The 25672-nt window shown below is 43.6% G+C and overlaps 1 protein-coding gene across 6 annotated transcripts in view; it reads right to left on the reverse strand.

The window, feature by feature from the left end:
• The window catches only part of LOC412916 (ETS-like protein pointed), a 114166-nt gene that overhangs the window by 1009 nt on the left and 87485 nt on the right, over window positions 1-25672 (reverse strand). For 5 of the 6 annotated variants that reach the window (XM_026443509.1, XM_006565536.3, XM_006565538.3 and 2 more), the window contains 4 exons: window positions 23067-23270; window positions 17382-17663; window positions 413-613; window positions 34-342 (listed from right to left, as the gene is read on the reverse strand). In XM_026443509.1, the coding sequence (XP_026299294.1) occupies window positions 34-342; window positions 413-613; window positions 17382-17663; window positions 23067-23270 (996 nt within the window). The remainder of the gene's footprint in view (window positions 1-33; window positions 343-412; window positions 614-17381; window positions 17664-23066; window positions 23271-25672) is intronic. The other variant, XM_006565539.3, reaches the window with a different exon arrangement.

Here is a 25672-nt window from a genome sequence, read left to right on the forward strand (position 1 = left end):
ACGTAAATGATCTTGAAATTCCAGTCAAATTACCTCGAGGATAATTTTTGAAAGGCGACTGCTGATACTTGGGCTCGAGATGAATTCCGCTGGTGCTGTAAAATTCCGGCGAGCCGTCGAGATTGAAGGGGTGCGGCGGTTGATGATCCTGCGGCAGGCTGTGATACTCGGACGCTTCATCGTATCCGGAATAATTCGCCGGGGTCATGTAGCTCTCCGTGGCGGCTTGGCTAACCCTTAAGTCGCTCTCGTTGGTCCCCGTGCCCGCGAGATCGTTGCCGCTCGTCAAACCTGCCCCACCCCCTTGGAGGTGCTCCGTTATATGGTGATTGCTGTAGTTCGCTGTAAAAGAGATCGAAAACAATTATCCTTCCACGAAATCTTCTCACACTTCCCTCATGGAAATACTTACACTCCGTTTTGAGCTGATTCAAGTTCCGCAGATGTATATACGCGTTGTTCGCGTTGTTGTTATTGTTATTGTTATTGTTGCTATTCGGAGTAGTGGAATGAGAGTTGGGCGCTTGAGTGTTATGGCTGTGGGGTGGCGGCGAGGTTTCATCCCTCTGATTCTCGTCTTGGCACACGGGACTGCGTAAATGGTTGTAACCTCCTGGAAAAATATGAAAAGAGACCAACACGTTTAATCTCACCGTCCGCCATTTCCCTTCGCGTTTCTTGTCGAGTTAAACCACGATATTGGTTTATATATATTAAAAAGTGATCGTGACTCCGCTCTTCGTGAAAGTATTTCTATTTCTAATCGAAGAATCCCATCGATTCGATTTCCCATCGTTTCGACCATCTCGATCTCGATGGGATCGTCGACGTGGTGGAAAATTGATCGGCAGAACCTGGGGGACTTGCACGGTGTCACGAGAGGTACGGAGTCTGCAGGGAGGAACCGCTGACACGTGGGCGGCGCGCATCTCGTCGATTGGCCCGAGCCAAACTCCGCCTATCCTCGACTTCCTTTCCTCGGCCACGAGAAACGCGTCGAGACCGCGCGTCCATTACGGAGGCTGCGAGACCGGCTTCCTCCTTCCTCGAACGCGATAACGCTCGTGAAATATCGATCCGATCTTTCGATCGATCGATCAAACATCGTGGAAAATCGTGCAGTGGATTCGAAAGAAAAAGACCTCCGGTGGACATCTTTCTACAATACGAAAACCATGTCGTGTTAGAAAGAATATTATCTCAACAGTTTTGTATTTTACACTGCGAGGTAAAAGTTTCATTTGATTTGTAGGAATCCACGTAATCCCAATGGACCCAATATTCCCCACATGGCACGTTTAATTAAACGAAACGATTCGAGCAACAACGATAACACGTTTTCACTCTCGGAGTCGGCTGATAAGAGGGGTAATAATGCCGTCTCCGAATCCGCGAAGATAAAAATACCGCGCATCCGGTTTCGATTACCGCGGAGTTTCGATAATGTTTCGTCGATCCTTCGAATTACTTATCTGAAATTTCCTTCTCCGAGGAATCTCGGGTATCGGGATCGCAATTAATTCCCGATAAATCGGAATTGGAAAACTCACGCACGAAATTTGATCAAATCCTCTTTTTTTCCAGAGATATCCCATCCAGGATCGCTAATTATTCCGAGCAGTTTATTCATGACCCGCCATTCCACGGCCATCCTCCCTCTCCGAGGGACAATGGCTCCTGCGACGGATTATCATAATCCGTCGGCTAAGCGTCGCGTTGCGTGAACAGTCGGAATTACAATGTGCACGATATGTGTGACCAGCCGACGTTCCCACACTTATCCTTTTTTTAACGGCGAGGAAAACAGGTGGCTCATAACGAGCCAGCCATCGTTCGCGACGTGGCTAAAAGGTCCACTGTTAACGAACCCCCATTAAACAATACCTTCGACTCTCGATCATCGAGAGATCTGCAAGTCTTAATTAATCGTTCGTGTCTTACTGAGATTTCTCGTGATGTCGATGCGAATGAACGAATTAATGAACAAACTTTACCTATTTACTTATCGATATTTTGCAATTTTGGATGGGACGAAGAACGAGGAAGAATGGAGTATTTTACAATAACAATATACTAATCGATATAAGAAGCTAGTAATTTTACCTTCCTGTTCTTATCTTGGATTCGACAAATCGTGAGAGCGATTGGAACACGATGGAAGAGAAGAAAGATCTCTTTTCACGCCTCCCCCCCCAAAAAAAGGAAACAAAAGAAGAGCAGAGATCTAATCAATTCCTCGCGGATAGCAGAGCATAAACGACGATGGAAGTAGTTGGTATAGTTAGAATTATCATAAGTCCTGGCGGGTTTCTCATAGGGCGGCAAGTCGTTTCGAGGAACGTGGACGTTAATGGGGCCCAAGGGACGGACCCTTGCGCACAACACCACCTACACCTGCGCACGGGCTGGCGTGTAGCTGCACCTCGCACCCCATTTCATGGACGGTGAGCGTGGGAGTGCAGCTTTGAGCCGGCCCTCACGGCATGCCACGCATACGCACACGGCATAAAACTGTGTGTGGTGAACGCCGCTTTTGCCCATGTGCCTCCTCTCCGCGAGGTAAATGTTTTCATGCTGCCTAAATGCACCCTCTTCTCGCGCTCTCTCTTCTTCCAATCTCCTCCGCCTCTTCTTCTTCTTCCTCCTCTTCTTCTTCATCTTCGTCGTCTGGAACACCGCGACTCCGAAAGGGAGAAGGAGGAGGAGGAGGGCAACGAAACTATTCCGAAAATTCCTGAGCATTCAGACCGCGCGTTTGTTCACACGGATGAACAATTGAAGCCGGAGCAACGATTCTTTTCTCCTCTCTCGTTCGTTTGTCTTCTTCTTCTTTTTCATCCTTCTTCTCGCTCCTCTTTCTTTTTCTCCCCCCCTCTCTTTTTTCGAGTTAAAGCAATGTGGCATACTCTCTCGATGGAATTTCGCGACTGGGGTTCTTTAAACTTGTAACCGGACGCGATATTCTGACTATTTCGTACTCTCCATATTATCCTTTTTTTTTTTAAATAGTATTAGATAATTTAATATACCATCAATCCCAATCCTCGTATATTAATTCCAACGATTATGAAATAAGATATCTGATCCATTTCCTTTCATCTTTTCCAAATCATTTTGAACATTTCAGACGCAACGATTCTCGAAAGAGAATAGAACGAAAAGGCTGTGCTGTAAAATTCGATCCAGAAGAGAGAGAGAGAGAGAGAGGAAGGTTTCAAGAGGGTGTAAAAGTAGCCAGCCGCGTATCAGCTGTGGAACAGGTGCCGAGGGTTGGTCCGCGAGCAACGAGTAACGGCGAAGCAACGAAAAGGCTGGCACGGCAAGCGAAACGTGGTCAGCAACGCCGGCCACGAGGCACGCGCCAAATCGAATGAAACGGCAGCCTGCACAGCTGCTGCGTGTAGCGTATAAGTTAAGAAAGAGAGGAGGAGGAGGAGGAGGAGGAGAAGAAAGAGAAAAAGAAGCGGAGACCGGCGGCCTCTTGAAAATTAAAACCTGCCCCGCGAACGCTTTCAACGCCGGAAGCCTATTATCTTTCTCTTTCTCCGGGGCCCACCGATCTCTTCTTCTGCTTCTTCTCTTGCCCCGTATCGGAATATTTCCGATACAACGGATTCGATTCGATTTTATCGCCGATTCCCATTTCTATTCATCCGTCTCGTGTTCCAGAGTTTCTTCTCTTTTTTCTTTTTCTTTTGAGAGAGAGATTTTTAAAAAAAGGCGAATTTTACTTGAAGTTGATTTTAAACTTTGAAAGGATTCTCCTTTCGATCGATTTTTTTATTCGACGACGAAATGCGAGAAATAATAGTAATTTAGAAATTGTAGCTTCCAGAGTTTCTTTTCTTTTCTTTTTTTCTTTTTTTTTTGAGAGAGAGAGATTTTTAAAAAAAAGCGAATTTTACTTGAAGTTGATTTTAAACTTTGAAAGGATTCTCGTTTCAATTTATTTATTCGACGATGATAGAAATGGAGAAATAATAGAGAAGAAATAATAGTAATTTGGAAATTATAGCTTCCAGAGTTTCTTCTCTTTTCCTTTTTTTCTTTTTCTTTTGAGAGAGAGAGATTTTTAAAAAAAGGAGAATTTTACTTGAAGTTGATTTTAAACTTTGAAAGGATTCTCGTTTCAATTTTTTTATTCGACGAGGATAGAAATGGATTGCGAGAAATAATAGTAATTTAAAAATTGTAGCTTCCAAAGTTTCTTCTCTTTTCCTTTTTTTCTTTTTCTTTGAGAGAGAGAGATTTTTAAAAAAAGGAGAATTTTACTTGAAGTTGATTTTAAACTTTGAAAGGATTCTCGTTTCGATTTTTTTATTCGACGAGGATAGAAATGGATTGCGAGAAATAATAGTAATTTAAAAATTGTAGCTTCCAAAGTTTCTTCTCTTTTCCTTTTTTTCTTTTTCTTTTGAGAGAGAGAGATTTTTAAAAAAAGGAGAATTTTACTTGAAGTTGATTTTAAACTTTGAAAGGATTCTCGTTTCGATTTTTTTATTCGACGATGATAGAAATGGAGAAATAATAGAGAAGAAATAATAGTAATTTGGAAATTGTAGCTTCCAGAGTTTCTTCTCTTTTCCTTTTTTCTTTTTCTTTTGAGAGAGAGAGATTTTTAAAAAAAGGAGAATTTTACTTGAAGTTGATTTTAAACTTTGAAAGGATTTTCGTTTCAATTTTTTTATTCGACGAGGATAGAAATGGATTGCGAGAAATAATAGTAATTTAGAAATTATAGCTTCCAGAGTTTCTTTTCTTTTCTTTTCTTCTTTTTCTTTTGAGAGAGAGAGATTTTGAAAAAAAGGTAAATTTTACTACTAGTTTAAATTTTGAACTTTGAAAGGATTCTCGTTTCGATTTTTTTATTCGACGACGATAGAAATGCGAGAAATAATAGTAATTTAGAAATTGTAGCTTCCAGAGTTTCTTCTCTTTTCCTTTTTTCTTTTTCTTTTTGTTTTGAGAGAGAGATTTTTAAAAAAAGGCGAATTTTACTTGAAGTTGATTTTAAACTTTGAAAGGATTCTCGTTTCGATCTTTTTATTCGACGAGGATAGAAATGGATTGCGAGAAATAATAATAGTAATTTAGAAATTGTAGCTAATTTCCGAATGGTTGATTAAATTATTCGTAGCTCGATGAATGTTTCAACGGATATTTAGCGAGTATTCTAAGGGAGCATTGATTCTCGGAGAGGCCGAAGGTAAACACTCGGAGGAAATAATAAATTCGCGTTAGTTGCCATGCTCCGACTGCTACTACGTGTGCGAATAAACGACGAGCTTCATTGTGAATTCAACGACGACTCGAGGTTTTGGTCGTAGGTACGTACCATCCTCCATCATTCTTTCTAATATTTCTTCCCCCCCCCCCCCCCTCTTCGATTAACTCGCTTACACTTTTCGACTAATAACACCCACTTCAAAACCATAAAAAGATCCGATTTATCGATATTTCGACACGCGAACAATTTCTAGAATTAATTAAAAATAATCTTCTCTAGATTTTTAATCTAAACCTAAATCGAGAAACGAGAGGAGGAATAATTAATTAAGAAAGAACTCGTTAATCCATTATCTTCGAAATTTTATTTTAAAACATCCATTGAGAATTGTTCGAAGAATCGACGTACGAAAGAAAAAAGAAGAAGACGATAATGATGATACGATGATGACGACGACGACAACAAAGAAGACAATGTCGCGATGAAATTACGATGGCGAGAGGCGTGCGCGTAAGAGCGCGGTGGCAATTGTACGATGGAACGAGGCTTGCGCAGAAAAATAAAAAAGAAGAAGAAGAAAAAAGAAAAAAAGTCGTCCTCGACGGCAACGAAATCGTGCATTGTTCGGTAGACCGGTGACCTGCGAACTCTCCCACACTCTGCCTGCGGCCTGCCTCCGCGGCGACGAGACGGTGTGCGCGTGTTTTTTCAACCAAAACGACGCATGCTCGCGCGCACAATCACGCATCAACGCGAAGAAACGCACGGGAAATTTTTATACGCCATCAGCTCAACGAGAAAATTTTTTTATACGTATATATCCATTACATATCCGATTCGATGGATAATTTTCAATCTCAAGCCGTTTTTAAAATTGTCAATTTTCGGTTAGATACGAAAGTAAAAAAATTTTTGAAAGTTTCTTTTTTAGATAATTTGTTATAAGAATTAAACAAGAAGATAGATAAAGATTTTCTAATGATAAACATCAACGTAATTTTTCTATATTTATTATCGATTACTCGAGATATTTTATTAGAAAAATAAATTCTTCTTATTACGCGTATCACTGCTCGCTAAATTAAACTACACACTCGAGTTTAATAATCCAGCAAGATAATTGACTACAATATGACCATTCTCGCGCCATCATTCGTAATGCATATTTATCATTTTTCCACGCTTCCGGTCGAGATTAACCGAGCGCGTTTTAACGGACAATTGTCTCTTCGAACAGCGTCTCATTTTCCAACAACGTCTCGTCCATCTTTTCCCAAATAACATCGTTCAACACTCAAAACTTAACACGAGCTACGATCCAGAAACGGAAACGTTAAATTACACGCGAAACCGTGCCGATTTCCTTTTCGCATTCGCGCGAAATAACCCGAAAAAAATCATCGTCCATCACGCATCACGATCGAGGATCCAGGCCCAGTTTCATCGCCGAAAACGATCGACCGCTCGTTTCCATCCAGCCGATACCGCAATAATTACACGGTTGCGAATTCACTGCGGTGCTCGTTCGACTCTCTCTCTCTCTCTCTCTCTCTCGCGGCGCGAGGTTACATCGCATGCGCGATATATCGAATCGCTTCTTCAAATCCGATCCGTGGCCGCGGACCGTGCAATTCCGACCTTGCACGCCACGGTACCAGGTTTTATTGGCAATTTAGCATCGGGCCACACCTAGGCTACGAGGCGACGTGCATCGCGAACAAAAGAAGCTCCCGCGTTAAAAATAACGATATAGTTACGGATCATTATGCGGCCGAGCGCAACGATTATTATCGATCATTGCTTCTAACCTCTCCCAAGTGTTGTAATTCCAAGATATTTCTTTCTCTCGAATTACACTCATTGGAGAATCTTTCGTTAAGGAATTCTTTTATTTTCAGGTGTAATTAAGAAACGAGGATTGGTTTTTTTACATCTCGTGTTGTTTCGTCTTTTTTATTCAATCTCGACTCTCGCGTTTGAGGTAAGAAACGGGTTGAGATATGATTGTCGGCGAGAAATGGATAAGCGGGAATTGATCGTTTCACATTCGTTCGTTTTCGTGTCTCGTCACACCGGTAATGCACTTTAATGCAATCGTAGACGATTGACCTTGGTCAAATGGCCAATTAACCGCGCATCGTGGTGGCACGAGCGGCACGAGTTGGCTGAACGAGACGCGTCGACCAACCATCGCGTTGACCGAAAACTTTGATCCCCGTCGATCCCCAAGATTGACCCTTGGCACGATTCGATGTTGGCCAACCATCGATTAAACGCGTACAACGTGTGTGTGTGCTGTTTCAACGAATTGGAAAAGATATATCGAGTTACAATCCAATTTAGACGGCATCGAGAAGAAATTATCCCTCGAAACAATCGTGCACAATCATTTTTTATCAAAAGTAACTGCTTTATCTAAATTCTTCTATATCCGAAAGACCAATCCAAGAGAATCGTTTCTCGAAGTTGCACGATTTAACTAACTAAATATTTTTAAAAATATCGCCTTTAAATCGAAATCGACCTAAACCTTTCGAATTACACCGTGAAGAAGAGGAAACCTTTATGAAAATCTGGTTCCAACGCTGAGAAGAAGAGAATTTTGTCGCTACCTGGCGTATGGGTGGTCGCGTCTAAGGTGACCGGCGGCATGCCGGTGTTCCTCGCGATCGCGTGCTGATGCGGATGCTGGTGGTGAGGATGCGTGAGGGGGTCGGTCTCCTGGTAAGAGGGGTAATCGGCGTAGAACGGTTCGTGGCCTGTCATCAGCGTGTCAAGCATGTGGAGCACCATCTCCGAAGATGCAGCGGGGCCGCTACTCGTCGCCTGGCCGAGTAGATGATGATCCGAATGGTTGCCGTACGTGCCGACTATTATGGCCGGCGCCAGCCCCGAAGGCCGCGACGTCTCGACGCCCGCGACGCCCGCCGTGACGCCCCCCTGACGATGATCCCTCCGCTTCTTCCTCCTCTTCTGCCGTTCCCGCTCGTCCACGCGCACCTACTCGCGCCGATGCACGCGCGCATTCGTGCAACCGCTTCCCTCGCCGTCGCCCGCCGTGTCGATACGTCACGGAAGGGAGCAATGGGTAAGGGAGAGAGAGGGAGAGAGGGAGAGAAGAACGATCAGGATTTCAGGACGAGCATGAGAATCGTTGCTTCGTGGTGGCTCTCGTTGCTTCCAGGGATAATAAACGTTGCACCTTCCCGATTCGCATAGCTATTAATATAATCGCGTTTCTGGAGAGGGGGTTCTTTCTTTCGGTATTTATAGATATGTATTTCACTTTTTCGATCGATGAAATTCGTAGCACTTTTCACGAAGAAATGGGATCCATCGATCGATATCACACCGAGATAGTGTGTTTATCCACCACGGGGGAGGGAGAAGGGGGTATCACAGAATTATAATAGGAGAATTTGGGATCATTTCGAAGATGGGATACACTTTGACACAGACGACGGTCTCTAACTCGATTAACAGTTACGCTTTTCCCTTCTTTCGCACTTTTAAAACACTCGCACAAAGAAAGATTTATCCGTAGATCGGCGGACAACGGCGGCAAGTATTCCCGACAGTGGCACGGAATCCGAGCGGCGATTCGCGCAACAGGTGCGCCAATGGATGGATGGATGGAAGCAGCCACCCTCGAGGGACAAACTCCCTCCTTCTTTTCCCTTCTATACCCGAAATCCAAATCGGGTTAAAATCACCCCCGATCGCTTTTCGACAACACACGGACAAAAAATCTTCTTCGCCACTATATATCCACGCGCACAGGGAGGAATAGTCACACTAAAAGTCTCAGTGCCAACACATGAGAAACACCTCTCCAAGAGGAGAGTCCTCTTCGGAACAAAGAAAAAAAGAAAATTACACCGGTTCGCGGAAACTTCGACACCCGAACACCAGCGGCGGGAATGAAAAGGGAGGGAGGGGAGGAGGGGGGGAAGAAACGATCGCGATTCCTTCTTCTTCTCTTTTTTTTTTCTTCGAACGACACAACACAGGAGAAAAAAGATATATCAGGAGGACGAAGAAGAAGAAGAAGAAGAGGCGCGAATCCGCGAATCGTAGAAGAGAAGCCTATGCCTGGCCTGCCTTTTCCCTCTCGCGTGCACTCTCCACTTGACGTGAGCGCGCGTGTCACTGTGACGAAGCGCCGCACCGTTTCCGCTCTCTCCGGTTCTCTGCACCGACCTCCCTTCCGTCCCTTCCCCCCCCACCCAGCCCTCCGCCCCGCCACGCGCGGACCCTACCCCCTCCCTGCCCCACGGCGAGATGCGATTCAACCAGCTGCGTACTGCGTTTTCGCTCGCCGCCACATTGCCGCTCGTTGCTACACACGGAATGGGCCGCTGGTGGGGGAGACGGCGCGCTGGTGGGGGATAAACGCGGAGTGCGTGGTGGGGAGACAGGGAGCCGTGGTGGGGATAGCGGCCGGGAGGGGTTCACAAACGCCCCCTCGAAGCTTCAACCACCTGCTGGCCACCGAAACGATATTTTCTGCGCGATTGGCGTAACGTAACTTTGCGGATTTTCCGCGATTACGTATCATGATTTGAAAGCTCGAGAAGCAGCGGAGGTTCAAGAGATTAATAAGATTCGTCGAGCGAGATAAAAGGAAACGAAACGGGGGATCGATGCATCTGTTTCGGAAGAATTCGGATTTCTCGTTTGAGAGAAGAACCGTGTCGATTTTATTATAGCGTTGAGTCACTGCGTGGGGCTCAATGGATACTCGGAATTGGTTCGTTTACGGGAAAGCGTTACGGGATGAATGGTTTCACGCTTATGTATTATGTAGCTTCAATGGTGCGACCATTAACCGCGTGCCATCGTTTATGGGCAAACGTAAATTAGAAATGACGAGAGCCGTGAATTGGACGGAATTGGGTCCACTTTTAAAGGGCGGCTGGTGGAGGTGTCGTAAACTTGGAGGCCCAATTATCGTAACGATCGCGATGATACGCGCGTAAGCGTATTTATACCGGTTGACAGAGGCAAAATATAATCGTCAAGGTGCGATTTTTAGCGGTGTGTCGCGTACGTATTACGGGAACATCCATCCATCTAACGCGATTCTCCATCTACGTAGTTTCAACGAGGAATCTCGTTTCTCGCTCGAACCGCGCCTCTGTTTACGTTGCGCGACTAATTGAATTTTAATTCTACGCTTAACACTCCCGTCATTTCCGCGAAAACCACCCGGGAAAGCCGAATTCAACAGCATATAACAACTCGAGTCGTGTAATTTCGTTTGAAATATTGGATACACAGGAGATAACCATCGAAACGTTTCCGAATATTTTTCTCGGTATGTCGAGTCTTTCGTTCATACTTTAACAACATCCTCAACTGATCGAGAGATAAACGTTTTCATTAAATTTACCAACAAACTGCAAACTGTTCAATATGGAAATTTATCAGGTAACATGTTCATCGCACGTACAACACCTATTTCAATTTCAAGAATTTAAAAAAAAAAGAATCATTTCCACCATAATTCCTCCTACTCCTTTCTCATTAAAAAGACACACTTAAAAAATAAAGAAAAGTTATTTTTCAATCGACATCGAATGAAAATATATATATATGAAATATTCGTGCATAACAACTCGCGCTACTTTTACAATGTAACGATGTAATAAAATATCCAACAAGATCGAGCAATGGAAAAAAAAAAAGAGAGAGAGAGAAAGAAGCGATAGACGGAGAGGCGACGACGCGTGGTGATACATACGGTTATAACACGAGGTCGCAACTCGAAGGGCCTAGCCTATTTTTGAGAGGGGGCTGGCTGGGGAGGCGCAGAGAGACCGGATGCCAAGAGAGGCGAGGCAAACGGGGGTTTCTCTGTTCGGCGGGCTCGCACGTGATGCAGAGGGGACCGGAAGCGCTCACTCCCCTACGCCTCGTGCCTCTCGCTTCTCGTATAGTCCGCCGGCAATAGTAATGGGACTTACGAGCATCGCACAATAAGGACACGAGAGTTCGATGCGCCTTGTGCCTTCGTTTCTCCGCACGATTTTACCGTTCGTGCGCCAGTTCTCAAGTTTGCCTTCGTTCCTCCTCTTCGTCCCTTCTATCCTTCTATCCCACTTTCCTTTATCCTTTCCCTCGAATAGGAGATCTCTGGAATTGTTTCTCGAGGGTTGGGACTGATTCGTTCGAAAAATAAAGATAGAAATAACAGAGGTATTTGGAAAAACTGTATATGTTTGATGAAATTCAGGAATGAAGAGAAATTGGAGTCGTAGAGAGATCCGGTTGGAAATTTTTAAAATACTTCGAGAAGAAGAAGAAGAAGAAGAAAAGAAATCGTGGAGGCATCGATAATACCTGGTCATAATGGAGGCTCGTATCGTAACGTACTCGCCTCTAAAAGCGGTCGTACAAGATCTTACAAGTCTCCTCTCCCTTCCTCCTCGCATCTGTTCGATTTCGAACGCTCTCGAAGTGAGCAACAATGCCCGTGACACGCACGCACGCATACGGAGGGAGCCCGGCTCGAGAGAGGCTGCATTTAAGGGTGCATTAAGGGAGGAGCACTCGAGGACATTATAAAACTATCTCGCTCCCCGGAATATTGGGGTAGGACTCCTCCCTCCCTCCTTTCACCGCTCGTTGCCTCGGCTTCCGGTTGTAACGTGAGCTCGCACACGTTCTATTCCTCTCTTTCTCCCTTCCAATCCCCTTCCCTCCCCCTATATATACTGTCTATATCTATCCATCTCTATTCACGTCTCTCTGAAACGAGCCACCAATCAACGGCCAGGAGGAGGACGAAAACCACGAGGAGAGGATTGCCACGACGATGACGATGACGATGACGATATACGACGACGACGACGACGACGAGGGCGAGCGTACACGGACAGGAAGAAGGGACGAAAAAAAAAGAAAACATACACATATACACGGCGGTCGTGTCGTGAGTTCTGAATGAGCCACAGGCTTTGTAGGCCCCCGAGGCGGTGTGTACGAACTATGAATGAACGAGTGAATGAATACAACCTGCGCCAGCGACCATCCCCTTCCCCGCACGCCTTTTTCCCTTTTCGTTTCATCCCTCTACAGGATCCTTCATCCCCGGCTTGTTCCACGTTGGCCTCGCACGCAATTCTCCAATCGTGGCGCATGCTCCTTCCCTCATCACACCCCGACTTTGCGCAAGCATTACGCAAACATTTACTTACTTTTCCTCTTTCCAAGCTTTCTTAAAAAGCCATCGATCGAAACTCTGCTTTTGCTTTGAGCGACAATTTTGAAATTATAATTTTTCACGAGTTACGTAAACGAATATATAATATAATTTAGTTATTCGATGGAGCCTTGTGAAACCCTGGTAATTACGTATGCGGGAGGGAACAGTTTGGAAAGCTAATCGTTACACGAGTAATGTAACAATTTCTTACATCTTCTTTTTCGAAAGATATGGATCTCCTCTCCGCCGAGCTTCAAATCCACTCACATCCAATATCGATTCCCAAGATCGGGGAGGAGAGGTCGATCGATCTCTCCTCACACGTGCGGCTTACAAGTTAAAAACCGGCGAGGAGAAAAGAGGGGGAGACACGAAGAAGGCCCGGAGGACACACGAAGAAGCGAGGAAGGAGCGATCAAAATGCCGTGTGGCCAGTCTCGGCTTAGTTATCACGCGGTGGTTGCTTAACAAATAATCATTGTACCGGTCGGCACGATTGACTAACCTTTCCATAAACGTAGCGAATGGCGTCACGATGGCCGTACCTTTTTTGGCCGGGTGTCAGTAAACCGTAGGGAATCGCTTTTGCGCGCACGGGATTCGACACTCGGGCTTTTTAATTTATGCACAAGCGGCCGCCGTGTTCGTGCACGTGCGACGCGTATACGTGACCAACGGAAACAACGATCATCGTCCAACGTTATCCTCGAAAAAAATATCTCGTCGTCGACTCGATCCAGTCGAATTTAGCAAGTTGAATTCCGGGGAGTAACGTTTTTTTTCTTTTCTTTTACTAGAGTTCGATATAGGTGGAATCGAATATGGGTAAGAAAGACAGAGAATCGAAATTGATCGAATTGAGAGGTTAAATTGCATTTGGATTTTTTTAGGATTTAAATATTGTTTTATCGATAGTTTGGTGAATTAAGATTACGATACGAATTTCTCTTCTTCTTTATTTATTTATTTATTTTTTTCATTGGTATCGATATCGAAAAACTGCATCGCCTTTGCCATCGAATTTCGAAAATAGGGACAGAATTTTCTAAATCTCCTTATCGGTAAAACGAATTAACGAGATGCTATTTTTTTCTACCCAAGACTTAACATTCGACGAATTAATTAAACGAAGATATCGCCAAGATAAGATCGTTCGGATTTGATCATATTATTTTCTCCAATGAGAAAGAAAAAGGAGAGGAAAAGGATAAATTTCGCGAATTCCTCGAATCGAGATTGGCGAAGTGTATCGCGATACGCGCGTGCAGCGAGTACAGAACGTGTCGTTTCGAAGACGACCAACACAGGCGACCGTATAATAGACTCATTATTTCTGCTTGCCGGAGCACCGTGTTACGTTATGTATCGCGGCTGTTCGAGGTCTCTGGTTCGACTCTCGCTCATCCTCGCTTTCGACCTCCTCCTCATGGAACCGATGCGTTACGTTGCCTCGTGCACAAAACGTTCTCCTCAACGTTTTCCACCCGAGGGATCCTGGCATAATTCGTCCTCGTTTATTCCAACCGTTTATTATATCGTCCGTTCGATCGCCTCGGATCGTTGTAAAGCAAACGAATCCTACAACCGATCGCTGAATCATCATCTGTAGCGATACGATAATCGTTCGATTTCGCGCGCCAACGATGGAAATTAATCTCGAGAATTTTCTCTCTCTCTCTTTTATTTTCGTCCTTCGCCCTCTTTGTAACAATATCCTTCGATGTCGAGAAAAGTCTTGGAGAGGCTCATGATTTTTCACGACATTTGTGCATTTATATTTATATAAAAAAATGTATAAAGTAGAAAGTTTCCGTAAGAGCGAAGAGCAAGCGCGTTCAAGGAAGTTCTATTGTATGCAAAATGGGCGAGATATGCAAAAATATATATAAAATATGGCAGCGATTTATCACGATAAATGTAAAAATGTGCGAGATAAGGCATTTTTCAAGTTTTTGTTTTCCAAGACAGAATCAATAATAGAAAATTTCCATTAGCGTATATTTAATCATTTGTTGGAGAAAGATTTTCACTTTCGATTAAATCGACGATACAATTGCCCGGAACGAATATCGAATCGCATCGCGTTTGATCGCGTTTGGGTCAAAGTCCGAAACTGGGATGGGGAGGCGCGGAGGAGGATTTTTTTATTGGGCTAAACGCGAGGATGTCGAGAGAGGCGAACGGAGAGGCCGGCATCGTCTCCATTGTCCGCGGCGAAGCGTGCAGAGGGCCCGACTTTCCCTCGTTCACCCACGGTCACTGCTGCAATGACGTAAGGCCCTCGGCTAGGTAATTGTTACCTACGCTACGAACGCTCGCCTCGTAATGCTCTCCCGTGTTCTATTCGACCATCCCCCCCCTCTCTCCTCCGTGTCATCCATGTGTCGCCGATTCCGCGCCAGCCAATCTTCCAAAACTTTCCCGCAATTTTTCGATATTAAATTTAATAACTTTTCAATTCGAATCCAAGCGATCTTCGTTTGATTGCTAATTGTTACTTTGATTAGTGGAATCGAACGAGTCGATTGGCGAATTTTCACGATCTTTTCGAAATTAGCTAATTGTTATTCTGATTAATGGAATAGAACGAGTCGATTGAAGAATTTCCACCATCAATTATTTTCGAAATTTAATTTAAGGGAGACCAGAGCTTTGAAATTCGAATCGAACGAATCGATTGGAGAATTTTCACGATCTTTTCGAAATTAAATTTAAGGGAGTCCAGTGGAATTACTTTTAAATTCGAATCGAACGAGTCGATTGAAGAATTTTCACGATCTTTTCGAAATTAAATTTAAGGGAATAGAATCGAACGAATTGGAGAATTGGAGAATTTCCACAATTTCAATTTTTCGAAATTAAATTTAAGGGAGTCCAGTGGAATAACTTTTGAATTCGAATCGAAGCGATCTTCGTTTGATTGCTAATTGTGATTACCCTGATTAGAATCGAACGAGTCGATTGAAGAATTTCCACCATCAATTATTTTCGAAATTTAATTTAGATTAATAAAATGAGAGTTCAGTGGAATTATTTTTAAATTCGAATCGAACGAATCGATTGGAGAATTTTTACGATCTTTTCGAAATTAAATTTAAGGGAGTCCAGTGGAATAACTTTTGAATTCGAATCGAAATGATCTTCGTTTGATTCCTAATTGTTATTCTGATTAGTGGAATCGAACGAGTCGATTGGAAAATTTTCACGATCTTTTCGAAATTAAATTTAAGGGAATAGAATCGAACGAATTGGAGAATTGGAGAATTTCCACAATTTCAATTTTTCGAAATTAAATTTAAGGGAGTCCAGTGGAATAACTTTTGAATTCGAATCGAAGCGATCTTCGTTTGATTGCTAATTGTTACTTTGATTAGTGGAATCGAACGAGTCGATTGGAGAATTTCCACAATTTCAACTTTTTGAAATTAAATTTAAGGGAGTCCAGTGGAATAATTTTTAAATTCGAATCGAAGCGATCTTCGTTTGATTGCTAATTGTTATTTTGATTAGTGGAATCGAACGAGTCGATTGGAGAATTTCCACGATCTTTTCGAAATTAAATTTAAGGGAGTCCAGTGGAATAATTTTTAAATTCGAATCGAAGGGATCTTTGTCCGGATATGATTTAATTTCCACTTTGATTATCGAGTGAATCGGAGAATTTTCAACGATCAACTAGCAAGAGGAAAAATGGGAGAAATCGTGTGGTCGAATGAATGAACGAGGCCTCCATTTGCCCCCTCGAAATTTTTCCATTGTTCGTCCGCGGAACGGCGGAGAGTCCTTCGGCTGAATGAATTGCGCCAAGAGCCGATGAAAACGGCGGAGAATAAAAAGGTGAATCACGTCGGTTTGAATTGCGCACCGCGAATATATCGCAATCCGCCAACCCTTCGCCCCTCGGTGCTTCGTGTCTCGGTTAATGAGCCGACTTCTTCCTCCTCCTCCTCCTCCTCCTCTTCCAAGATCGCGAAAAATGAAATCGTCGCTCGTCCATCCACTCTACTCCCCCTCTCCCTCCCACGAAGAACGACGAGGATCATCATCACCGCAGAACGTGTGTTAAACGAGAAGGCGAACGCAACGACGATAATGAGAGAGAGACTTGTGGCAACACGTGCAAACGCGGGGAGATGGTATCACCACCACCCTGACGTAACAATGAAGAAACTCCTCCCGCCACTCGCAACGCTTTCCTTAGCCCGCAAATAAATAAATCGGCTTGTCGCACGGTGGACTTGCTCCTGCAAGTATTCTCAGCGTTTCCCAACTTGAAACACCGCATCTCGATCGAGGGTCCACTTAACTCGGGATCGATTTCAATTTCCGATATTGGAACGAACATACGTGAAGTAAGACGGCTCGAGAAGAGGCTTTGCTTTGAGATTCGTTGCTTAGAATCGTTCCGGAGATTTATGGTTGGAAGGAGTTGGGCGGGGAAGACGGATCGGCCGAAGGGTTGGGAAACGCTGCGAGAGATTTACACCGGCGTTGTCGCACCGTCGCTGCCTACACCTGACGACAGGACAACGACAACGGAATTTCAACGTTTCGTATTGTCGGGGCCAGTTTCAGTTTTTACGCAACAACAACAGGGGCAAAAGGGACGAGGGGGAAACGAGGCTTGTACCTACCACCACGGACGGTTCAACCCTGCTCCTTCTCTAATTTATCGCCTCGCGTCCAACCAGAACCTGTACATCTCATACCACGATAGAGATCTTTCAACGTTAATCGATCGATATACCTTGGAACGACCAGTGTCTCATTTCCATGAATTACGAAACGTCGACGCGAATCCCGTCGTCTTTCGACTTTCACGTAGACTCGCGTACATCGGAAAGAGAGGGACAGAGAGAAAGAGAACCTCGCTCGTTCTATATTTTTACGGAGGAGAATATAGAGAGAAAGAGAAACAGAGAGAGAGAGAGAGAGAGAGAGACTTACCATCGTTATGATACTGTCTCGAGGGCAGAGAGACCGAGGCGGAGGGTGGTTGCAACGGGGCCCCCGCTTGGTTTCCGCCGTTTTGCGGGCCCGACGAGTTCGAAGTTGCGGAACTCGCTGGCGTCGCTGGACTCTTGTGTTCCGGCGTCGCGACCTGATGACCGCCGCCGCCGCCGCCGCCGCCGCTCTGGTATCCCAAGAAATCACCTAAATCTGGCACGCATACGCTTTCGTACATGTTGCCCGCCACGTTCTCCAGAGAGGCCTTCGCCGCGTCGACATCTGGATGGAAAACGGAACAAACTTTCCTCAGTTCTGCCACCATTTCCCCCGACTTTTCTATTATTATTATCATTTTTTAATAATCGGTGATTCCTCCTTCTTTTTCCCTAATAACTTGGCACTTTTGGCACGGGAAATCGAAAGAATCCGAAAAGAAGATCGAGAAAGGGGACGGAGGATGAAAAATAATTTCAAAGTTTCGATCGAATCCGATTCGAACGCTTCGATATCTGGATGGAAAACGGAACTTTCCTCAGTTCTGCCACCGACTACTTTTTGTTATTATTATTATTTTTTAATAATCGGCGATCCCTCTTTTTCCTTAATAACTTGGCACTTTTGGGCGGGAAATCGAAAGAATCCGAAAAGAAGATTGAGAAAGGGGAGAGGGGAGGATGAAAAATAATTCCAAAGTTTCGATCCAATCGTTCGAATCCGATTCGAACACGTCGACATCTGGATGGAAAACGGAACAATCTTTCCTCAGTTCTGCCACCATTTCCCCCGACTTTTCTATTATTATTATCATTTTTTAATAATCGGCGATCCCTCCTTCTTTTTCCCTAATAACTTGGCACTTTTGGGCGGGAAATCGAAAGAATCCGAAAAGAAGATCGAGAAAGGGGAGAGGGGACGAAGGATGAAAAATAATTCCAAAGTTTCGATTCAATTATTCGAATCCGATTCGAACGCTTCGATATCTGGATGGAAAACGGAACAAACTTTCCTCAGTTCTGCCACCATTTCCCCCGACTTTTCTATTATTATTATTATTTTTTAATAATCGGCGATCCCTCCTTCTTTTTCCCTAATAATTTGGCACTTTTTGGCGGGAAATCGAAAGAATCCGAAGAGAAGATCGAGAAAGGGGAGAGGGATGAAAAATAATTCCAAAGTTTCGATTCAATCGTTCGAATCCGATTCGAACACGTTGACATCTGGATGGAAAACGGAACTTTCCTCAGTTCTGCCACCGACTACTTTTTGTTATTATTATTTTTTTTTAATAATCGGTGATTCCTTGTTCTTCTTCCCTAATAATTTGGCACTTTTGGGCGGGAAATCGAAAGAATCCGAAATGGAAGCGAAGAGAAGAAAGGGGGGAGAGGGGACGGAGGATGAAAAATAATTCGAAAGTTTCGATCCAATTGTTCGATTCGAACGATATCGTTTGTTTACACGCAGCTAGCGTAATTAACGTTTATGCTCGCGGTTACGCGATTATAGAATTCCGTGTCATTAAGTCAATTACGTTCACAGCGAGGCGGCGGCGTTAGCAGCGCGTGCAAAGCCTCGCTGCTGCTCCTCGGCTCCCTCCCTGCTTTTTACCATTCCGGTGTACAAGAGCGCTGCGAGCATAATCGTGACCAACGATCTTACTTCGTTATTATTACGTCCATTATTGCGAAGGAGGTGGATTGCCGTTCCCCGTGATTCATCCACGGATCCACGAAACCAACCCCTTCCTCCTCCCCTCCTTTTCCTCCAAATTTCTTCCAAATATCTTCTCCTCGAAACTGAAATTTCCTCGGGACGAGGAAAGTCTCGAACCTCTTCCTTTCTCTCTCTTCGAAGAAAACGCGAATAGCCTCGAATTTCTTTCCTTTCGAATCCGGAAAGAAGAGAAATCCAAGGAGGGAAGAAAAATCCAAGGTTGCGCAAAAGTGGACGAAACGGACGGAAAATGGCGGACGATTGCGCGGGGTTTCGCCTGCGTGATTCGATATCGTGTGTAGGATGCGGCTTTTCAGTTTCTACTTTTTTTCCTTTTCCTTTTTTCTTCTTCTTTCTTCCTTCCTTTTTTTTTTTCACGGCAGAGATATTTCCTAATATCCGTTCTCGTTCGCGGAATCAAAGCGATTACCCACGCTATGTCGCGTCTACCAACACACGCGGTTGGTAGCAGCGATTGGTCGCGGGTCACGAGCCTTCTTCCATTGTTCCGCCGTTGTATGAAAGAATCCCGATAAAAATATATGTATATACATATATATATTTGATTCTCGACATCGAAATGCGATTTCGTTCCATGTAGATTATTACGCGCTACTTTGTTACCAACTTTCTCTCTCTCTCTTTCTGTCTTTTTTTATATCGAGCGTATCTGACTCTATGATGCACACTCTTATCTGAAATAATTATCCTGCCTCGTTTCGTTACGGAGCCTTTGCTCATTGTTTCCCGATAACCGAGATATCGCCTATCTGTATCAGTTTATTCTTTTCTCTCTCTCTCTCTTCCTTTTATATTTAGAATTACGTACAATATTACTTATTTATGCTAATAATGAAAGAAAGAAACGAAACATTTATTCGCTTCATTTACACGATCCTCCAGAGTCGAATCGAATCCATAATTAATTGATAAAAAAAAAAGAAAAAAGAAAAAGAAGAAACGTCTCGGATGAAAATCGGAAATTCGTCGTGTCCAATCGTGAGCCAACTCGATCGAATCGCGATTTCCACGCCGATCTGACGACACGAATAATCGATCAGGAAGCACGGGATTTTACTTTAACGGGGAATTAAATCATGGGTGAACCTCCGCTTCCTGGAATCATTTTCGTACCTCGGCCGACCTTTCTCTCTCTCTCTCTCTCTCTCTCACCCTTCTTCGCGTCCTTCCTGTCCCCAACGCCGAAGATGTACAAGTTCCAAGGAAACTGCCCTCGATACACGATACGAACGGATAATCGAGATCGATTATCCGCGGGAGATCCACGATCGTGGGAGAAAGGGAGAAGCCGGAGAAACGGTTGGTTTCGCACTCGACTCGATTCGTCCATTGTTCCCCCGATTATTACGCACAATTAAACATATTTCCAACCATTGCCTGGATTAAAAAATTAAAACTTCCTATCTCGTTCAATTTTCAATACTCTCTCTTTCATTCTCTTCATCTCTAAAAAGTACTCGTCTCCTTCGTGCAAAATTCACGCGTGCACCATCCAGCCACGATTGTTGAGGAAAAAATCGAAGGTAGAGCAATCGAAAAATGATTCGATTTTATTTTTCAATACTCTCTCTTTCATTCTCTTCATCTCTAAAAAGTACTCGTCTCCTTCGTGCAAAATTCACGCGTGCATGGTCGGTGAGGAAAAAATGTAAGATAGAGCAATCGAAAAATTTCGATTTCATTTTTCAATACTCTCTCTTTCATCCTCTTCATCTCTAAAAAGTATTCGTCTCCTTCGTGCAAAATTCACGCGTGCACGGTGAGGAAAAAATGGAAGATAGAGCAATCGAAAAATGATTCGATTTCATTTTTCAATACTCTCTCTTTCATCCTCTTCATCTCTAAAAAGTACTCATCTTTGTGCAAAATTCACGCGTGCACGGTGAGGAAAAAATGGAAGATAGAACAATCGAAAAATTTCGATCGATCGAGGATGGATTTCGAAAAAACTTCCAATCTCGTTCAATTTTCAATACTCTCTCTTTCATCCTTTCCATCTCTGAAAAGAGATTGCTCGTCTCCTTTGTGCAAAATTCACGCGTACACGATGAGGAAAAAATGGAAGGTAGAGCAATCGAAGAATTTCGATCGATATAGATTTCGAAAAAACCTTCCAATCTCGTTCAATTTTCAATACTCTCTCCATCTCTGAAAAGTACTCGTCTCCTTCGTGCAAAATTCACGCGTGCACTATTCAGCCACGATCGGTGAGGAAAAAATGGAAGGAGGAGCAATCGAAGAATTTCGATCGATCGAGGATAGATTTCGAAAGCGAGGCACCTTTGTGACGGAAGATATCCCCCTACGAAGGAGATAAAGAAAAAGGTGCAAGCATTATCCTCGTGCCACGATTTCCACCCTCTTTTCCCGGTCGAAAATCGGCCGATTCTTCGCCCGACAACGCTGCTCTATCTATATCGTAATATCGAAACACGAGTGGTCTGCCGGGGTTGCATGCACGTCGCTTTGACACACGCGCACGCACACACACGTATGAGCGGTCCGAAAACCACCTAAGTGGCCGAGGCAATGGCACGGGAGCATTCTGGCGGGCACAGGATATCCGGAATGGGAGTTTCTATGCCGCGCGTCTCTTTTTTCCCTCCACCCATTCTCTCCTTCGTCCCAAATAAAAAGTGCCGATTCAACGCTTCGAAAACACGCTTCGAACGCGCATAGAGAAAAGAGGATATACGCTCTCGTCTCGCCTCCTCGCCTCATTGTTTCCCTCCTCCTCCTCCTCCCTCTCTTTCCCTCTTACGCGTGTACCTGTGCCGCGCTACCTACCTGTGCCGTGACATTGCGATTTTACGGGAATTCGATCTGTATTCTTCTTCCGTCCACCGGACTATGGGATGCCTCTCCTCCCCCCACGGATAGAATAGGAAAACCGATTCCTCCTCACCAACCTGCTCCTCCTCCTCCATTCCTCGCGAATCTCTAATAAAAATCGACCTCCTCCTACGATATTTTAGAGTATAACAGGGGGTCTTCCTTTTCTGGAGGAGACGATATTATCAGAGGGGAGGATGGATCTTTCGACGAAATGAAATCTCTCGCGTTTTAATGCTCATTCATGTTCATCAGTTGGACACGAATTTTCTATATTTCCTCAGCAAAGAAACCATCTATGATCGGAGAGGTCCTCCTTTTCTCTGGGAGGAGACGATATTATCATAGAGGAGGATGGATCTTTCGACGATCTTTCGAAATGAAATCTCTCGCGTTTTAATGCTCATTCGTGTTGGACACGAATTTTCTATATTTCCTCAGGAAAGAAACCATCTATGATCGGAGAGGTCCTCCTTTTCTCTGGGAGGAGACGATATTATCATAGAGGAGGATGGATCTTTCGACGATCTTTCGAAATGAAATCTCTCGCGTTTTAATGCTCATTCGTGTTGGACACGAATTTTCTATATTTCCTCAGGAAAGAAACCATCTATGATCGGAGAGGTCCTTCTTTTCTCTGGGAGGAGACGATATTATCACAGAGGAGGATGGATCTTTCGACGATCTTTCGAAATGAAATCTCTCGTGTTTTAATTCACTTATTCGTCAGTTGGACACGAATTTTCTATATTTCCTCAGGAAAGAAACCATCTATGATCGGAGAGGTCCTTTTCTCTGGGAGGAGACGATATTATCACAGAGGAGGATGGATCTTTCGACGATCTTTCGAAATGAAATCTCTCGCGTTTTAATGCTCATTCGTATTGGACACGAATTTTCTATATTTCCTCAGGAAAGAAACCATCTATGATCGGAGAGGTCCTCCTTTTCTCTGGGAGGAGACGACTTTCCTCGCGAAAACGAAATCTCACTCTCTCTTTCTCTCTCGCGTTTCGATAATTATTCGTACATTCTTTCATTCCGGGGAGAGGGATGAAGGAAACGACGCGTAATGAAGAAGAGGGAGAAGGGAGAGAGGGGGAAAGAGTCACGTACCTTTTTGAAGTATCTCGAGGTGTTCCCACAGGATATCGCCCATGAAGGCCGGAGCACGTGCCAAAAAGGATTCCTTCCCCATGGCACAAATCTGTTTCCCGGTCATGTTCTGCCAGGGTTGTATCGCTACACCAGCGAGGGAGAACTCGCCGATGGCCCAGTGCAACCAGTGAGCGACAGCTGCTTCCGACCATTGCCTCGGATCTGAAACGGTAATTCCTCGGGTTAATACAGATTGTATTCCTTCTTAATATTTTTTTTTCCCCCAAAAAATTGTACAGATTGAACGATTGAATGAATCGTCGGATGGGTTTGGATGGAAAATAATTAATACTCGTTGGAGAGTTCTTCTCTAACGAGTATTAAATAATCATTGAGTAACATTGACACGCCACACCCGTTTTTATTAATTTATCAAAGTCGACGCGTAATATATCGATTAATCGATCAGGAATTTCATACATATTCATATGGAAAGAAAGAGAGAGAAAGGAATTTTTGAATTGTGAATTATTCCAATCGTATCGACGATCTCTACGATCGATAATCCGGAGAGATAGAAGAATTTATGGTGGCAGAATTTATATATATATATATATGTGTATCGATGAGATCGAGTCGAAATCGATTCACGGCCGACGAGTGATAAATTCGTTAAATTTCGTCGAATAAAGAGTAATTTTATTATCGTCGATTATTTAAAAACCCGGTGACTAATCACGTTTTTTTTCAATGCTTTCAAACAGGAAACGATCGATATCTATTCTAATGAAACGACCGGTTTTTAATGTTCACATCTTTCATGATAATTTTTTTTTTCCTCTTTTTTCTCTAATTATTAAAATAAAATCGTTATCGTTCATTTGTATGCAAGTCACGATTGAATATCTTATTACTTAACTTATAGTTTATCGAAAGAAAATATATGTAAAACATTTTAACATTTTAACATTTCAATTATTACTTTGTTATGGGAAAAATTCGAAACTTTTCAAAACTCGACAATTCTCTAATACAATTAGAACAAGAAAAGAAATTGCGAGAAGGAAGAGGTCAACGAATGAGATCGGATAAATCCCTAAATGATAAAACACGTTTCAGAAATTATTTTGAATTTTCTTCTATTAACGAGATCCACTTATAGATCGATAGATTGTGGATATAATAAGGGAGAGAATGGCGTGCGTGCACGATGGAGAAGAAAAAAAAAAAAAGAAAAAAGAGAAGAAAAATAGCGGGGCACGAGAGGAAAGATTACGAGGCGAGACAAAGGCTTTTCGAAGACGCGAGAGAGAGATATATCGCGCCGGGTTGACGACATGATCGGTGCTCGGGCCCGGCCATCTTTGGTAGAAGCAATACCGAGAAACATTGGAATGTCCCATTTGAGGTGCGCGCCCATATTTGCACGCGTGTCTTGCATTGTTTCGCGGTATCTTCCACGCGTAAAAGTACAGTTCGGCTCATAATGCAAACAGAAATTACAACGAACTCCCCTAACGCGAGCCAGCCTTCTTCCTCTCTTTCCCTTTCCCGCCTCGCGCGCCACGAGAATTCGTCGAAACGTGCGCAAACGTGCTGCAATTATATCGATACTTTCACTTTTTTTCTTTTCTCTTTTTTTTTTTTTGATCTCGCGAATGCTCGAAAATGCAAATATTCCTCTTTAAAATTTCCTTATTTTTGTTCCTTCGACTTTTATTATTTTTTAGGGGAGAGAGGGAAGAGTAATAATAAAAATCTTTCCGAGTGGATATCCTTGAGAGCCCGTTCGATATTCAGAGAATCTCATTCTTGAACGCATATTATATCGTTATTGGACGATGAAATTGAAGTCTCGAAAGTCTATCGTTCTCCTTTATTTCTTCTAACTTCTTCGAATTATCTCATTCATTAACAAGATGCTCTTACAAATTATGTTTCCAAGATTTATTCGAAATATTCCCTTCGTTTCTAATTCACGGAATACAATTGCCTAATAATAATCTCAACACACTCTTTCTCTCTATATATATATTAAGATACGATCTCAAAATCACGGGTACTCGTTAAGTAATCGCGGATGGGAATAGAAAATGAAAAAAAAAAAAAAACTTCTTTCGTGTCACGTGGAGTTCCGTATTGTAAAATTAAAAAAAGAAGAGAAAACCGACAACAAAACGCTTTTACACGCGACACATCAAGACTCGCTAATTGAGCAATCGTATATAAAGGAGACGAAGAGACGAAAAAAGTTTCTACGACTCCTCCTTGCTTTTTTTCAAGAAACAAGAACCTTTTGGAATAATCTTCCAACCGGGCGATCTGCATATTCCTCTATTCTCGGGGCGATGATAATGCACGAGGGACGATCTAACGTAATATTACAGGACTTTTAACTCCCACCCGCTGTTTCACCTTATCTACCGGCCGATTACGTCGTAGGAAACTAATTGCCTAGATTAGCCTATTGCGGTACGCTTGATTAAAAGCTGTGCCGGACGAGAGACGTCGCGACACCGATGCTCCGTAATCGCTTCTACCCTCGCGCTCCAATATCTTGGCGACGCGCCGTTTTTCCGGACTCGTTCGCGCCTGTCGATCCCGGCGAACATTACATGCATTTA

Source organism: Apis mellifera, linkage group LG10, assembly GCF_003254395.2.
Source record: "Apis mellifera strain DH4 linkage group LG10, Amel_HAv3.1, whole genome shotgun sequence".
Classification (NCBI taxonomy): domain Eukaryota; kingdom Metazoa; phylum Arthropoda; class Insecta; order Hymenoptera; family Apidae; genus Apis; species Apis mellifera.